Source organism: Pelodiscus sinensis, chromosome 8 (genome assembly GCF_052426305.1).
Source record: "Pelodiscus sinensis isolate ZL-2025 chromosome 8, ASM5242630v1, whole genome shotgun sequence".
Taxonomy (NCBI): domain Eukaryota; kingdom Metazoa; phylum Chordata; order Testudines; family Trionychidae; genus Pelodiscus; species Pelodiscus sinensis.
In genome coordinates, this window is record NC_143059.1 from 53,378,618 (window position 1) to 53,391,758 (window position 13,141).

The 13,141-nt window shown below is 44.7% G+C and overlaps 1 protein-coding gene across 4 annotated transcripts in view; it reads right to left on the reverse strand.

Moving 5' to 3' along the window:
- Positions 1-2,026: 2,026 nt before the first annotated feature.
- The window catches only part of LHPP (phospholysine phosphohistidine inorganic pyrophosphate phosphatase), a 178,059-nt gene continuing 166,944 nt past the window's right edge, over positions 2,027-13,141 (reverse strand). For all 4 annotated transcript variants that reach the window (XR_012905670.2, XR_012905669.2, XM_075935301.2 and 1 more), the window contains one exon: positions 2,027-3,574. Coding sequence is in view for 1 of the 4 variants with exons in the window: in XM_075935300.2 (XP_075791415.2) it covers positions 3,478-3,574 (97 nt within the window). In the remaining 3 variants the exon portion in view is untranslated. The remainder of the gene's footprint in view (positions 3,575-13,141) is intronic.

A 13,141-nucleotide genomic window follows, 5' to 3' on the forward strand; every position in this document is an offset into this window, starting at 1 on the left:
TCCCACCTACTTCTCAGGGCTTGTCAAGTTAACACAAAGTTGCAAGTCCCTCAGCAAAAGAAACAAACCTCAAAAATCTCATTGATTCTTCTCCACCCCTAAATTTTTCCCTACGAAATGATCTTGGGGAGACTTTAAAGGTAAAATACTGTCAAAAGAAATAAAAGGAGAAGGCACTGTTAGAACCAATGTAGGTAGACATGAGAGAGACAGTGTGGCCTTGTGGTTAGCACAGCTGTGCTAGATGACAGAGCCCTGGGTTCTATTTTGAGATTTGATCCAGACTTAGTGTGACCTCAAGTAAATCACTAAACCTTTCTGTAACTGTTTCCACACCTGTACAGCATGGTTAATGTTTCCTGCCTTTGTAAAATGCTCTCCTGAGGCCCAGTGCAGGCCTGTGTTCTGTCCACTAAGCCACATTCCCTCCCATAGTATATGCTTTGAGCCCTTACAAAATATCCCTGTGAGAGAGTGGAGACAGGAGGACCTACCATTCCAGGGGTTAAAGAATACTTTTAGCCCCACCCCACTTTACCAGCAGCCAATGCCAGGCCTGAAGGGAGGAGAAAAGAAAGGAACCTGGATCAGTGCGTAGCTAACTAGAGAGGAGTCAGGTGCCTGGTTCAGCAGTTCAAGGGCCTGAACCAGAGCCTGTCTGCTCAGCAGCCAGGGGGTAAAGTAAGCCTTCACCACATAGACGAGGGGAGGGGAAACCTATTGGGAAGTCCCAACTGAGGGGAATCTGGACTCAGGGCCACACCCCAAACTTAAGGGTCTGTCTACACAGTAGCATTATTTCAGAGTAACTCACATTATTTTGAAATAACATTGTGCGCATCTACACTACAAGCCTTTATTTCGAATTAATGTTGAGCTGAAGGACTTCTTACTCCAACTCCTGCAACCCTCATTTCATGAGGAGTAAAGGAAGAGTGCCAGAAACATAGAGAGATAGGGGCCTGCATCTCCCCCCCCCCACTTATTCAGCGACCCAGCTACTAGGCTGCACAGCTGCCGGGGACCCAACCACACTCCCCATGAAAGATTATGAATGGAAACAATCAGGCTGTGTCTAGACTGGCAAGTTTTTCTGCAAAAATCATCTGCTTTTGTAGAAAAACTTGCCAGCTGTCTACACTGGCTGCTTGAATTTCTGCAAAAGCACTGACGATCTCATGTAAGATTGTCAGTGCTTTTACGGAAATACTATGCTGCTCCTGTTCGGGCAAAAGTCTTTTTCCGAAAAATTTTTGCGCAAAAGGGCCAGTGTAGGCAGCAGAGAGTTGTTTTCTGCAAAAAAGCCCCGATGGCGAAAATGGCGATCGGGTCTTTTTTGCGCAAAAAAGCGCATCTAGATTGGCCACAGACACTTTTCTGCAAAAAGTGCTTTTGCGGAAAAGCGTCTTGCCAATCTAGACGCGCTTTTCCGAAAATGCTTTTAACGGAAAACTTTTCCGTTAAAAGCATTTCCGGAAAATCATGCCAGTGTAGACGTAGCCGCAATGGGGTGTGGCCAAAGACAACACTGTTGTCACCTATAACAGCTGAAATGCTAGGAGGAAAATCTTATATTTTCTTTTAGTTTGCTCTTTTTGGCAGCCCTTTCCACTCAGTTTGATAGGTAGCAAAGCAGCTGTTCATTTTCTTATTTTCCTTGAGCTACCTATATATAGGAACTTTGATGCTTCAAGACTTCTGCTGATGTGTGTTTCCAATCCTCACCTTTGCTAAAGGGAGTCTTGTTTTGCTGCATTTTTCAGCATTTTCCCCATACTATCTCTATAATAATAGCACTCCTGCATCCAGTTTGGACTACCATTGGCATCAGTTGTAAATCACCTATACGATAAGGGGTGTGTGGCCCTTTAATGAACTTATGTTAGCAGGCACAGGTACTTGGGAATGCATGACACATTATCCCTCCTGTAATTCTATTCTTAGAAACACATGTTCCTGAATCCCTAAGAAATTGCTGTAGGTGCATAAAGGACGAGGGGTGGGCTGAAAACAGCAGGAGTCAGAATCACAGTACTTGGCTTTATTAATTCAGTAAATCAGTGCTCTAATGAAGACAGCATGTCAATCACGTTATTCCTCCATTTGTAATAACTGTACTTATCTCCAGAATCAAACTCACTGCAGCGCCAGACAATTGTCAATATGTAGGGAAGTGCAAGTAAAGGTCTGACAAAGGCATAAAAGGGGGAAATGGGAACACGAAACCTGAATAAACTGCCAGACATGGGGAAATGCCCTTGCCATTTCCATGATAACGTCAGGGGCAGTGAGCCCCAGAGAGATGTCACGCTGACCCTGGCCTGGCAAAGATGCACCAGCTCAGATGAAGGAAAGCCACCTGGCTGAGGCTGCTGGGCACCTTGCAGGATTGGTCCTGGGTTGTTCATAACATTTAATTTGCTTCAGTGGTTAGTAATGGCTGAAAACCACAAGGGCAACATATAAAGCAGTAATGCAGGCAGCAGCATGCTATTTAATTCACAGATGATTTCACCACCTTCTTCCTGTTACAAGTAGTATTTCCAAGCAATAGCAGTACAGGGCAAAGTCATTACTTGGGTTTTTAAATCTGGGAACCGAACACCAGATCATTAAGCCTGGCATCCAGCAGCCATAAAATAACGTTTAAGCAGAAGAGGTTATTCTTAGCCGTTGATGACTAAAATAATGTGACTAGATTGTGAAAGTTCAGATGGGGGACAGGCATGTGAAGTGGGTCTTAAGTGGCCCCTAGACCTTGTACTTTGACCTCACTTGGTGCAGAGTTAAGCCAATACTGAGCATTTCTGAAAATCCCACCAAGAACAGGCCCTGACTGTTGCCCTGACCAGCTCCAAAGCCACCCACTCCCTAGGCTGGGAAATTTTCAGCAAGATGCTACTCTTAGCAGATGGTTACACCCAGTCAGGTGGAAATCAAGGGTACCATTATATGGAGAGGGGGTGTCCCCCAAAACTTGAACTTGGGACTGGTGTGTGTGCGTGTATCTTACACACACAGTTTGGCGCAGAAGGGAGCAGCTTTGAGCCTGACCTATGCTGCCTGGGGATTCCTCCAGGCTGGGACAATGTTCTGCTCCCTAGGTAGGGATAGATCTGGCCCAAGTAGTTCAAGACCCACTTGTGCCAGCTAATTTTATCTGTTTTTCCTGCTGCACGGCACTAAAGAGGATGCACGGATGCTAGAAAAGTCAGATGATTCACAGAAGTAATGAGCACCTGTTAGGTTTAATGTTTCTATCATTAAGGTATTTCATTTTAATACCTAAAATGAGAAGCTTTGAAAAACACAGTTATCGACAGACTAGTAGCAATACTGTTTGCCTGTGGCTACTTGCATCTGTGTAGATATTAGGTGAAGAAAGGGAAATGAATTGAACAGGGGAAGAGGTAACCGGTGCCTAGACTTTAAGTCGAACTTCTTCGTGCCTTTAACTCGGTATCTTCTGCCACACAATCACTTGTGCAATTGTTTCACAATAATGTCCACTGCTTCTGCGAGGTTGTTCACGTAACCATCTGCCTTCACTTCCGGGTGTTGCTCGTCACAAGGCCTGCAGAGGAGAGAGTAGGTTGACACTAGGAAAAATGATAGTGAACATTCCATGAACAGACATGTGAAAATGAATTGGGCTGTGTCTACACTGGCACGATCTTGCGCAAAAGCGGACGCTCTTGCGCAAAAACTTGCTGCCTGTCTACACTGGCCGCGTGTTCTTGCGCAAGTAAACTGATGTTCTAATGTATGAAATCAGGGCTTCTTGCACCAGAACTCTGACGCTCCCGCTCAGGAATAAGCCCTGTTGTGCAACTGTTCTTGCGGAAGAGGCCAGTATAGACAGGCAACATGAATTTCTTGCGCAAGAAAGCCCTATGGTTAAAATGGCCATCAGAGCTTTCTTGCGCAAGAGAGCGTCTACACTGGCATAGATGCTCTTCCGCAAAAGCACCTCTCTTGCGCAAAAGCACATGCCAGTGAAGACGCTCTCTTCTGGAAGAGTTTTCGCAAAAGAAATCTGCAAAAGAGTTTTTGCGTGAGAACGCGCCAGTGTAGACGTAGCCTTGAGATTTTCCGCAATTACATGAAGAGAAGGACAAATGATTAATTTTTGTTCCAGTGTAATTATCCATTAGTCTGGGAAGTATTCCCATGAAATCTTTACAATGTTGCGACTGGCACACCCTCAGTTTGGGATATTTGTTGGAGGACACTTATCTGTCATTAGAACTCTAGCAGAATCTACTCAATCATATCTCTGATATATGCCAAACCACTTAATTGTAATAATTACCAAGGATGCTTCTGAGTGACTCTAGACACAGATAATGGCACATTCAGTCCATCTAATGTCATATTTAATGTAGAGATGGGAGAAGGTTTTCAACCAAAACTTTTTTCAGTGAAAAATGCAGATTTGGCGACACCAAAACATTTTGCAGTTTTGAGCTAAATTCACCCAATTGTTTTGACTAAAAAATCCTCTTCTAAAACATCAAAATACTTGTTTTGACATTTTTGAAACAAAACATTTAGATTTTTCTATTCTAAATGATGTTTACTTTCCAAATGTCCTTTCCTTTTATGTTTTTAATTAAAACGTAACAAAGGTTTGAATGAAATGTTCTCTTTGACCAAAAATATTTTGTTTTACTTTTTGATTCACTGAATGTTTTGGGGGAAAACTGTTTTTAGGTTGACTGGCAACAACTTTAATTTTTTGAGTAATGAGAATTGTGAGCACACTGAAAAATCTGTTGTTCTCAGAGCTTGGAGAGCATTCACAAGCTTTTTCACAGCACCAAAAAGTGAGCTGTGTTCCTTCTCACATGTTTATCACGGTGCAGCTATTATTTTTTTTAAATGTCCTTCTATTGAATATGTTTTACTGTTATTACTAGAATAATTTCTATTATGGTGGGGCCTACAGGCCCCAAACATAATGAGAATGCATTATTCGAGACATTGTACAAACACAGTGGGAGACAGTTTATGCCCTGAAGAACTTATATTCTAAACAGGCAAAGGATGGAGAGGAATAGTAAGGCACAGAAAGGAGTCGTCAACAAGGTCCCCTGTAAGCTGTGTGCCTGCATGGGTGCGCAGTCTTTTTCTGAGCCCCATGCAGAGGTTCAGAGCTGCCCATGAAGGCAGGGAGTACAGCTCAGCTGATCTGCTGGTGAAAGGGGAGGTGGGGCACTTGCCATCTTGGAAGAGCAGAAGTAGCAGCTGCTGCCTACTATAAATGGAGAAGCTGGTTCCAGCCTCTACTCCACAGCTGGTCAAAAGATGATCTGCAGGCCAAATAAGGCCAGTAGAGCCTCAACCGGCTCCCTGCCTGCCCCACACCAGCTCGGCACTATGGGGGGTTAGCCCGCCCACCTCCTGGATGCCAAATAGTACCAGCTAGGCACTCAGGAAAGCCGGGTGCAGAGCCATGTGCTTCTGCAAATGCTGAGAGCCTGGGGGAAGGGCAAAGGCTTCTCAGACTGCTCCCGCCCCCAGTAACTCCCATTGGCCAGTTTCTAGTCAATAGCAGCTGCCTATTTGCAGAACAGATAGCATGTGACGGGCCCCTCCTCCTTCATCCCCAGGGCTTACAGCACTCAGTTTAGAGCAGGGGTGGCCAACCTAAACCTGAGAAGAAGCCAGAATTTCCCAATGCACATTGCCAAAGAGCAACAGTCCTAGGTCACCAGCCCTGATCATCTCCCAACACCACTCTCAGCACATCCCGCCCACTGGCAGCCCTAGTGGTCAGTGCCTCCTTCTCCTTTTCCTCCCGCCCACTGTGATCAGCTCTTTCTCAGTGGGAGACACTGGAGGAGGGAGCATGGGTGTGACAGCCTTAGTGGAGAGGGTGGGAAGTGGCAGGATCCTAGGGGAGAAAGGATGGAGGGGGACGGCACGTAGGCAGAGCTGGGGGTTGAACAGTGAGCACCCTCTGGCCCACTGGATCATTGGCATCTGTAGCTCTAGCCCTGGATTTGGGACCTGTGTGAGGAGCTGCGTAGGAACTTCTGAAGAGCCGCATGTTGGCCACCCCTGGTTCAGAGCAATAAACATGGCTCCTGCAGCTACCCTGAGCATGTACAGGGGCTGGAAGGCAGGGACCCTGGCTAAGGAACCTGCTGGGCTGCTGGCTGGGAGCCACGTGAGGTCTCCCAGCCAGAGCCTGCCTCTGGTACCCCAATCTCTCTCGTCCCCAACCATCTGCCCCCCTCTTCTGCCTTCCTACCCTATGCATCCCTGCTCCAGTCAGCATACACCTTCCCAGACACTGCATCCCCTCCTACACCACTCCTCAGGTCACAACCCCCTCTCAGACCTTGCACCCTAATCTGCTATCCCTGGTCACAGCCCAAATCCCTTCACCTGCTCCTGCACGCCTACCCCAGGTCACAACCCTCTCCCAGGCCCCCTCCTCACCATACCATTGTACCCCCTCCTCACCATAGTCCGTTGCCCCAAGTCTACTTCACCCAAACTCCCTCCTAGATCCCATACCTCAATCTCATACCCCAAGCTCCCTCCTGCACCCAACCTCCATCCCAGACCCCTGCACCTCCTCCATTAATATAATGGAAAAGTGCAGCCCTTGACCACTTACCAAATTTTTGGAGTGGCCCTCCCATCAAAAATTATTGCCTATCCCTGTATTAATGGCTTAAGGTAAGAAAGAAAAAGATTATTTTAACTGAATTGTTTTGAGTGCTGCAGATATCTAAAATGCTGATCTTATTGATTTTTTAAAAAAATCCCATGTTACTAATTAATACATGGTAAACTGTATTGCATTAAGGCCAGATCTTTGCTATCTGGTAGAGTTCTGGCTCTTATGAGTCAGAAGCAGGAAGTACTAGGTGTGATGCCAGCTCCTTTGTAGAATGAAATCTTATTTGCAAGATATTTGAAACATGCATCTGTCTGTTAGAAAGGATGATGGTACATGTACTCTCAGGTCTCAGAGGGGTAGCCGTGTTAGTCTGCAACTAAAAAAAACTTAAACAACAATGGTTCTGTAGCACCCTAGACTAACAAAATATATAAAGAGTATCATGAGCTTTCATGGGCACAACCCATTTCTTCAGGCAAGGGTAGTGTTAATTTTCCTTTTATTTGATTTCATATGAAATAATCACAAGCATTGCCCCTTGTTAATTATCCCTTGCTTTAATATATTTTCTTCCACACCAATGGACTATTTAAAAGATATATCTGTGGTTTTTGTTTGTACTGGTACATGCACATCCACACACCCCCTCAATATTGGTGTTGCACAAAAGAAATTTCAACCCGCCCCCTCTCCTCAAAAAAAATTTCAACCTACCCAAAGAGGGAAAATCTTAGAGGGAACACTGGTCATCATTCCCCTATAGTCACACAATTCTTTCTCTGAGAAGAAATGCTACACTGTCCCCAAACTCTTACTTATTGAGTCTTGCAAGGTGGATCTTTCTCTGTGCATCCATTGTCATCTGCATTAACTCCACTCCCTCTCTGCTCATAATTAATCTCATGAGATGCTCTTGAAATCCTATGTGAAAGATACATCTCTCTTCTCTTTGGCTGAAGATGACACCAGAGATGCAGCTCTTAGAGACTTTACAAACAAGGCCAGTACCATCATCCCCTTTTACAGATGAGGAAACAGTGTCCCCAAGAGGCAAAGTGACTTGCCCAAAGTCAGTCAATGGCCAGTAGCAGAGCCAGGGGCAAATCTAATTATTGTATGTGCTGTTGGTTTCCCTGAGCTTGATCATTTCCCCGATGTTTGGCCTTTATATTCTTTTTCCTCTCTATTTCCCATCTCACTACAGACCTTAGCTGTGTGTTATCATGAATGTATTGTATCTTACAGAGTATTTTATCCATATTGGCAAGAGCTTTTAGATGAGTTTTAGTACACGTTTCATTGCAGGCCTGTGATTTTATAAAACTTTATGAGCATTTCAGCTTACTATTACGGAAAAAAAGAATTAATTCTTGGCCTAGAAAAATGAGTGGGCTCTACATAACTTCAGTTAGCGGGGGACTAAGGCTTTACCCTGAGGGACTGTGTCAACATTATACCTGTTGGGCTGAGCTGTGAATCAAAAAATACATGGATTTTATTCTTAATGGTTTCCTTCTGAGATCCTTGAGAGCTTATTTGTCCAGCTCTCTTCCCTCTCAGTTCCCTATTTTCTTCTGTAAAGGGCAAGATTTTATTTATTGAGGATTACCATCTCTAATGGACAGGAGTGCTGACCAGCACCCGGTGACTAAGGGGTTAAACTCAGGTAGTTAGCAAAGGTGTTGGCAAACGGGCCGGAAAACCAATCATAAGAGAGTGTTGAAATTTGAATTGGCTATAGATTCCTTGCCTGCTTTCTTTATTTGGGAGAGATAACCAAGAGTTGAAAGAAACAGAATGACTTAAATCCAGGCAGAACTACTATGTCTCCAAGGAATATGGGGCATGGGAGTGGACTGAACGAAGAGAAAATTGGAAGTAAGTAAAAGGAAAAGTGAATCTAGTCGCATTCAGGGTAATTTTTCTCTATTTTGTGGTTTGGTTTGAACTGTGCTGTGTGAATTGATGCCTCTCCTCCTCATTTGTTACCTCACGTTGTGCCCAGAGACTTTTCTCTGTGTTTTAATTTGTTTTCCTTAGTTGCTCCGTAACTTCTACCAACCAAGTATGTGTTATCTTTTGTTTTGTAATAAAAATCACTTTTTTTAAGGTGATGATTTGATTCTTGTGTCCTGGAAGGTCTGTCGGTCTGTGTGTATCTGCATGCCTCTGACTGAAGAGTCAGCTACCAGAGACTGCAGCTTGTTTTCCTCTTCTTTTTTCAAGCTCTTTTGAGGCAAAAGAACTTGGGGTACCCTTGAGGATGGGTTCAAGTGTTCACCCCCAGTTTTAGGGATTAAAAAAAAAATCACTTAATGGTGGCAGCTTGTTTGTTTGTTTATTTCTCAGAGCCAGGGAATCTGTGACTCTGGGAAGTTGTGGCAACCAGTGTCTGTTGAGGCAAGGTTTTTAAGCTCTCTTGTGGGCCCTCACTTTCTGCACTTAGGCTATGTCTACACTGCAGGCTTTTGGTGGCAGAGAGTATGCTAATGAAGCGCTCATTAGCATTTGTCATGCTGTCATTTGCATATCTGTGCCAATGTTTTTTGTGCAAGAGATTTTTGCGCAAAAACAAGCAATGTAGACAGGTCCGTTTTCTGCACAAAAAAAAAACAACAACCCCTTTTGCAGAAGATCCCTTATGCCTCAAAAAAGGAGGTATACAGGATCTTGCACAAAAGGGGGGGGGGACTCTGTGCAAAATGGACCCATCTACACTGCTAGTTTTTGCACAAAACCCTCTTGTGCAAAAAGCATCAGCAAAGATATGCAAATGACAGCTCGACAAATGCTAATGAGCGCTTCATTAGCATACTCTCTGCCAGCAAAAGCTTGCAGTGTAGATGTAGCCTCAGAGTGCCACAGTGGCAAACAGCCCTGACACCAGCTCAATAGGAGAAGATGCATTCCTATCAATGTCTCGTAGCCATGGAGATTATTATTTATAATTTGCAGAATTTGGTGTGTACAAGTACCAAAGTGGTTTTTTACTTTTTGAACTAGAGCGCTCTTTCCTTGCTGTTCATTTTTCATAAATTCTCAGTTTCTCCTTTCCTTACAAAGGAGCTGGGTAAAGCCTCTTTCAGTAGCCCGTCCTGGCCGCGATTTCATTTGTCAGAAGGTTACAAAGGCCAAGATGCAGCTATGGGAAAATATTTTTAGTTTGCTATTTGGCTTAGTGTGTGAGATCTACCCAGCCGCCTGCAAAGCAAAGGAAATGGCCAAATGAAGCAGATTGTATTTTGGTGTCAACTGTAACAGAAATATCTGATCTAAAATGTAGAACACTGGTGCATGACTCAATGCGTCAGTCTCCTAGTTCTGCTTTGTTACAGTGTCACAGTGCAATAATAACAGTGATGCTGCTGCTGCCAGCTTCATTTATTAGGTTTTCCTCACCCAAATATGTATCCAGGCCACACAAGGAACAACAGAATAAAACAGGCAAAAATCCCCCCAAAATATAAAATGAGCAAAAATTCAATGAACACTTCAGTTCTATCCTGCTATCCTTACCCACTGACTTCAGTGGGAGTTTTGTCCAAGGAAAGATATTTCTATCATGTGAAGTGAAATATATGTTTCATTTCACATGATGCAAGCAGAGGCCTTCACATGATGCAATGAACTGTACAGAAAGTTCATTTGCATCCTGAACAGGTATCCAGAGCATAAAAACCTGACCTCTTTCCCCTTTCCACACTAAAATACGTTCCTTTTTTCACTTTCACAGAAAAACATATAGGTATGTAAGAATTGTTCAGAAAAAGAAAAAAAACTTTTGCAAGAATTTTTCAAGTAAACTGCATTTTCTGATCTGTAAATACATACTTACAAGAAAGGCAATCTTATGATCCAGCAATCTATCGGTAATGTAAGGTGCTCTACACTATAGAAGAGAGTGAGTGAGTGAGTGTGTGTGTGTGTGTGTGTGTGTGTGTGTGTGTGTGTTAGAGGAAGGCAATAATACTAAATGCAGATCTGCAATTGTTCGGGGTTAACCAATTTACAGATGGCCCTAGTGTACAAATACACTGCAGTACCTCCAAAGAAGATTGAAAATCATTCCATAGGTGACCTCTCCAATTATGAAGAATTTCAAGGTGAGGCTGGATGCCTCAGCCAGCTAAAGTTACCTACACAATCAGTCTCGTGCCATTAGCAATGCTAGAAAACCACTAATGGGAAGTTACATCTCAAATACTCTAACAACAAAATGTTGTGCTGTTGGCTAGGAAGTGGTTGAAATAAACTATTTGCTACCTGCTCTAGATATGAACTCAGGGTGGCAATTGGCTTTCTGTACAATGCAAACACTGGTAAGGAGAGATCTTTGCAATATGTTACTTGTACTGTATACAATAAAAGACAGATAGATGATACAGAACCCTTATTAATGAGAAATTCCCACCAAAGTCAATGGGACATAAGCAGGTGCTTGATGTTAAGCACGTGCTTATAGGCTTTGCTGTGTTTGTACATCAACTAGCACAATAGGGTCTTGGCCCATGACTCAGGTGCCAAGGTCTTTGATAATAGAAATAAGTAATAATTTCTGTGGGTTGGGGTTATTTTGTGCTCTGTGTTTATACAGCACCTGGCACAAAAGGATCCAGGTGTGTAACTAGGGGGCGTCCAGTACAAGCAATAAATAACAACAATTAGGAAAAACAACAACAGGTTCTGAGGGTTTATTTAATTCCATCTGGTTTGACATTGCTTGTTTTTTTTCAGTGCACTTTTGAAGCTACTGCATGGTGGAGGGAAATGCATACTTCATTACGTCATTTATATTTTTATTATTGCACCATTACTCCCTAGTGAAGCAGAATGAGGAAGCTTGAGCAAGCAGTCCAGCTCTGTCCCTTTCTGCTAACTGTAAAATGGGAAAGTTTTATGACTGTTGCCACCAACACACAAGCGGCTTCGTGTGGCCATTTTCTCCAGCTTGCAGGCTGCCTTGTAGATCTCAAAACCCAATCGTACCATGATGGCTTTTTCCCTACTTTAATATTGGCCATTGTAGTTTTCTGTCCCACTGGAATCTTAAACAATTGTACTAAAAAAAAAAAAAGTAGTAAGTGCAACATTTTCAAAAGTGTGTCTGTGATTTAGCTGCCCAAGTTCCATTTTCAAAATGATGTAGGGAGTATTTAAGTGCCAAAAGAAGCAGATAGGCACCCGGAGCTGTCCCGTCCATAGAATGATGTGGGGCAACTGCCCCAGACTCTGCACTTTGGGGGGACCTGCGACGGCTGCCTCAATCATCCTATGGACAGGACAGTCCCCCATGTTATCTGCAGGCCTGAGGAATTACCTGGGGTGGGGCTGGAATGGGGTAGCAGCAGGTGCCAGGTGATGGGAGCCACGGGAAAAAGAGCGACACAGCAGCCTTCTTTACTCTTCTGCCCTTCTCTGAGCCGGGTTACTCTGCTTCACTGCGGCGGTGGGACGTGGAGAGCCCAGCCCCAGCTTCAGTCTGTGCCAAGCCCGGAACATCGCTTGAGGGAGAGGAGGAGCGACTCCGTTGGGAGATGGCAGCAGAGTGGAACAGGCTGCTGCATCGCTCCATTCCCCATGGCTTCCACCACCACGGTGAGTGCAGGGGCCTGACCCCCGCTGCCACCCCACACCAGGACCCCCCGTAATTCTTTAACTCATGTCTCTTGGGAGAAGGGGTGCAATGGAGGCAGGACAGGGCACAGCAGGGATGAGGCTTCAGGGAAGGAGTAGACTGGGGGCAGAGCAGGACGGAGCATGGCTGGATCCTGCAGTATGGGGGTTGCCCTTGGCCCTGCACCCCCTTAGCAATGGTTCGGCGCCCCCTGCAGGCACCTTATGGAATGTACAAAAGCACCTCTGTGAATCAGGTGCCTGACTCCCACTGAATTTTAATGGGAGTTACGTGCTGAGTCCACTCAGGCACTTGTGAAAATCCCATTACGTGACTACCTGCCTCTGTAGATGCCTAGGTGCCTTTCTAAATCTAGGCCTTACATACGAGCTTATGTCTAACTGACTTCCTACTTCTTTAGCTACTTAGATACCTTTGAAATGTGACCCTACATCACTTTGGAAGTGAACTGAACTAAATCAAATTAAGGCCACTTCCATTCCGAATAAGTGGCTTGGAGTGCCCGGAGTACCCACACTCGGCACATCACAGCACTCGGCCATCAGACCGGCTGCACTTGCCGCAGGCTGCCATCTGGGGAGAGGCGGCAATTGGGGGGCTACAGGAGAGCTTCCACCCCCCAGAAGCCCACAGAGCCACCCCAGTCCTCCCCATTGGGGGCTCGTACCCCATTCCTCCCTCACCTCCTTCCACTTACCCTTACCTAGCCCCTCTTCTTGATGTACAAAATAAAGAAAACGTGTCTTCCAAAATGGAATCTATCTTTCTTGAACAAAACTGGGGGAAACTGGGAAAAGGAGGTGGGAGAGGGGAAGAGAGAGGGTGGGAGAGGGGAGGGCAACTAAAATGATCAGGGGTTTGGAACAGGTCCC